General features: G+C 34.5%; 1 protein-coding gene across 1 annotated transcript; it reads right to left on the bottom strand.

The window, feature by feature from the left end:
• Nucleotides 1-2784: 2784 nt before the first annotated feature.
• On the bottom strand, nt 2785-4072 carry LOC118490434 (protein FAR1-RELATED SEQUENCE 5-like). Its single transcript, XM_035988072.1, has 3 exons — nt 3423-4072; nt 2969-3227; nt 2785-2880 (listed from the first exon to the last, which is right to left on the bottom strand). The coding sequence occupies exons 1-3, from the start codon at nt 4070-4072 to the stop codon at nt 2785-2787; spliced, it is 1005 nt and encodes a 334-aa protein (XP_035843965.1).
• Between the last annotated feature and the right edge of the window lie 236 nt (nt 4073-4308).

Here is a 4308-nt window from a genome sequence, read left to right as displayed (position 1 = left end):
TTATTCAAAATCGTATTCGAAAATCCAACAAGTAATCAAAAATCGATCGATTCTTATTCACTAACTCCTTCTGCGAATTGAATTTCTACTGAATTTGGAAGTTCAGAATTGAAACAAATCGATAAACCGTCTATCGAAGAAGATGATGCAGGATGAAAATCAAATAAAATATGCGAAATACATTTCAAACGTGCGAAAAACATTGCAGACAAAAAGAAAGGTTGTGTTTTTTGTAAAGTTTGCGAAATCATATAACATAACATGCGATTATAAAAAAAAGGTAATAATGTTTAAGATGTCTTATGAGTGCGAATTCATGATTTAGACACATGCGATTTCAAAAAAAGTTAATAATCTTTGAAGTTCCTTATAGTTTGCGAATTCATGATTTTACACATGCGATTTCAAAAAAAGTTAATTATCCTTGAGATTTCTTATAGTTTGCGAATTCGTTTTCGAATAGTATGCGATTTTGAATAAAATGCTGCTAATACTTTCAAATGACTTTGTCCTAAAAAATGAAAAAAAAAATTTACGAACTAATAACAAAAACAAACAAAAAAATTAACTATTTTATATAAAAAAATTAATTTATTATCGATGTGAATATAATTTGACATGTAATGATCAATTTTACCATAAATACTACTGAACTTACCGCCCTACCTACATAATAAATTTACTATTTTAATATAAAATACCCAATTAACTACCTTCCATATTAAGACATAGAACACAAAAACACACACAACACACCCACGAAAAATGGCATATGAAGATTCAGAAAAAATAAAAAAACATTGCAATAAAGGAGCTATTGTCAACTTGCACGTTGACATAAATAAGCACCGATGTCACCTCTTCTCATTTGATTCTTGATGTGCAGGGGAAGATTTTTGAAAAAATCAAGAAAAATCAAGGGATGTGGGAGAGACTACTTGAAGAACCACAATCAAGCTTCAGAGACGCAGCTTTGGATCACATAAAGGAACCGTCTCGAGCTGATGACTTAGTCTTCTCCTTCCTGAAAGATGCTCTAAACACTGTAAAGGAGAAGATGGAGTTCAGCTCGGCTGAACGTGACAAAATCTTTGCTTCAAGTAACTAAATTTCTGTTTAATCGTTTTATGGTTTTAGCTGTGTTAGACAATAACAACTACTTTATATTTTGGGTACATGTTTTGAATATTTCTTATGCTTCATTATAATATAAAATCACATGAATGATTTAGACATCTTTGTCACAAAAAAAACAAGATAACTCAAAATCGCATGTACTAAAAGTGAAATCGCATGTAAGACTAATTATAAACTGATGCATATAAAATTGCATGTTTCTATACTAAAATCGCATGAATGAATGATATAAACAGATGAATATAAAATCGCATTTACATTAAAAAAATTTAATCTTCCTCATCTGAAACCTCCTCCCACTGATCTTCTTCTTCAGAGCCATCATCACCACTACCACTGTAATCTTCAAACTCATCTTCCTCTTCATCGTCTTCGACCTCGTTGTCTTTGTCTCTGGGGTCTTTTCAATCTGGACGCCCTTCATCTTCTTTTGTTGTTTGCCTTGTTGTTTACCTTTTTCATTGCATACACTACATGTCCTTGACCTTTTTCCTTTGCGGCGGATCATTTGTTCCTTCTTGGATTTAATCCTTTTATGCGAGTCACGACCTTTGTTTCTTATGCCAGCCGGCACACGGACAATAGGAGGTGCATTAGCTACTGGTTGTTGGTAACCAAACAACTTTGAAAATCGGTCAAATTTTGGATCAAGTTGCTTGGTTATACGACACTGATCAACTCTCTCTTTAAGGTGCCTTATTTGATCCCTCACTAAAACAAGTTGATCAAGGTCGGAAATCAAATTGCTAACCAAATACTCCCCTGTGTGGATGATTTCACGAGCAATCCGTTTAGCATTGTGTTGCACATCCTTGTCACCCACCTTTATATCGAACTTCACATTTAATTCATTCGGCACGACATCCTTTGTCCATCTCTTCATAACATATTTGTTTGGTATTTCTTTAACACCAAACATCTTGAAAAGAAAATAGATGTGTTTACATAGCAGCCCATACTGCTCAAAACGCAAACAGCTACACTATGTAGTTACATCATTTTCAAGATTCTTGAACCACACCTAAGAAAAACAAAAGAAAAAATATATATTAAAAATTAAAATCGCATGTGTAAATTAACAATTTCGCATGTCTAAAAAATCATTTAATTGTATTAATATAAAATCACATGCGTACATCAAAATCAATTTCGCATGTTTTAAATATATATCCTATAATACCTCTAATAAACCATCTCCATGAGCTTTAAAGTCTTTCAACAATATCCTGATTTGTGGACCCTCGACTTTGGTGTCCATCGGCAGACATTCGGTAATTGTTCCATATATCTCTATTTGCTGATCAAAGAATATAGACCTGGTGTATATCTTAGCAACTTCTTTTTCCAAAGTAGTTTCGCTCCAATCAGCAGGCTCAGTATATCTTGAAATATGATCATTCTTTATGTGATTGAACCTTTGGACATCCATTGCACCGTCAAAATGATTCAAAAACTCTACAAGAGTGAGTTGTGAATTTGACACCTGGCAAAAAAAATGATTCTCGCTCTCTGATCTCGAAGTTGTTCGCATGAGCCCAGACATGGGCTCATGCCGGTAAAAAGCCAGAATCACATATATCTCATCGAAAACATATCATCAATCCATTTATTTTCAGTGAGACCGAACTCAATCATCACCAACTTCCACTATCTCTCGAATTCTTCAGGCTCAATAGAATCAGTCCATACAATATCGCACATCCTCATTTTAAACTCATCATTATTGCACAACTCGTGTCCAACCTATACCGATAAATGCTTTTTATATAGGCCTATAACAAAATCTATATTATAAAAAAACGCTAACGAAAGACAATATAGCATGCTATACCTTATCTGCCACTTTTTTCATTATGTGCCACATGCACAATCGGTGTCTGCTGGTAGAAAAAACCTCCTCAATAGCCTGTTTCATAGCAGGGTCTTGGTCCGTCACTACAACCTTTGGCTGCCGACCAAATGACTTTACGAATGAATTCAGAAGCCATTTATAGGATTCAATGCTCTCCAATGCCAACAACCCAGCTCCAAGGGTTACATTTCGACAGTGATTGTCAATCCCAGTGAACAGAACAAACACCATCTTGTACCTGAACAAACACATGCGAAGTACACATTTAAAACATGCGAAATAGACAGATATCACATGCGAAAATATAAAGTATAACATGCGATATATTCAACACCTGCTGTTCAATATATAATAACATGCGATATTGCAATTTAGGAAAATCATATAACATGCGAAAAATAAATAAAAAACATGTTTGTCTTGAAACACTTACCTGTTTATCTTGAAAATTGCATCGAACGATATCACATCCCTAAACTCCATAAAGTTAAGCTTGCATAACCCATCAGCCCAGAACAAACCAGTTAACCGTTTTTCATCATCAACAGAATATTCAAACGAATGATCAACTAAATACTGTTTTTTGTCGGTCATCCTACTAATCACCATGTCAGCGTCATATTCTCCTATATAGCTGTTAATTCGATTCCTAAAATTTTTGCAATCATCAACCGTGGCGCCAACGTTCTCGAAACCACCACAATGTTTCTTCGTTATATGGAAATCTGACAATTGTCTGTACGCTAGCAGCATATGAATATCATGTGGACATACAAACTTATGATCATGGCGATCAACAAAACTCTTTACTGTATATAATCTACCATCCACCGTGCAAATCATAAGTTGAGCTTGGCATCCGGTTCTAATAGTCCCCCTGTTCCTTGATTTGAATTGCTTTTTTGACTTCAAATAACGATCTTCAATACACAATGGCTTATGACCCTCTTTAGAACAAACAAAATACTTAGTTTTGATTATACCACCACTGGGTACTTCACCACCCTTCCGAGTAGAAAAACCACCTAACTTAGCACATGATTTGTAAAACGCATATGCTTGTTCAATAGAGGTAATATGCATTCCAACCACAGGTGTAGCTGATGCTTAAACCTCCGGAGTGTAAACCCTTTCATCTACATAAATCAAATAAAAAAAACACATGCGAATTATAGGACTCATTACATGCGATATATTAATAACTGCATAATTTCATCGTAGGAACAACAACACGTGCGAATTGTATGAACAACATGCGAAAATGATGATTATGATTAATATGTTTTACACATGCGATTTATTATACCATAACATGCGAA

The sequence above is a fragment of the Helianthus annuus genome, chromosome 3 (assembly GCF_002127325.2).
Source record: "Helianthus annuus cultivar XRQ/B chromosome 3, HanXRQr2.0-SUNRISE, whole genome shotgun sequence".
In the NCBI taxonomy this organism is placed as follows: domain Eukaryota; kingdom Viridiplantae; phylum Streptophyta; class Magnoliopsida; order Asterales; family Asteraceae; genus Helianthus; species Helianthus annuus.
The sequence above is the reverse complement of the archived record's forward strand: the minus strand, read 5'-3'. Positions and strand labels throughout refer to the sequence as shown.

Coding starts and splice junctions, on each gene's coding strand:
- LOC118490434 (XM_035988072.1), bottom strand. CDS start 4,072: ATGCATATTACCTCTATTGAACAAGCATATGCGTTTTACAAATCATGT. Junction 3,228..3,422: donor GCAATTTTCAAGATAAACAG/GTAAGTGTTTCA, acceptor GTGTTTGTTCAG/GTACAAGATGGTGTTTGTTC. Junction 2,881..2,968: donor TGAAAAAAGTGGCAGATAAG/GTATAGCATGCT, acceptor TTATCGGTATAG/GTTGGACACGAGTTGTGCAA.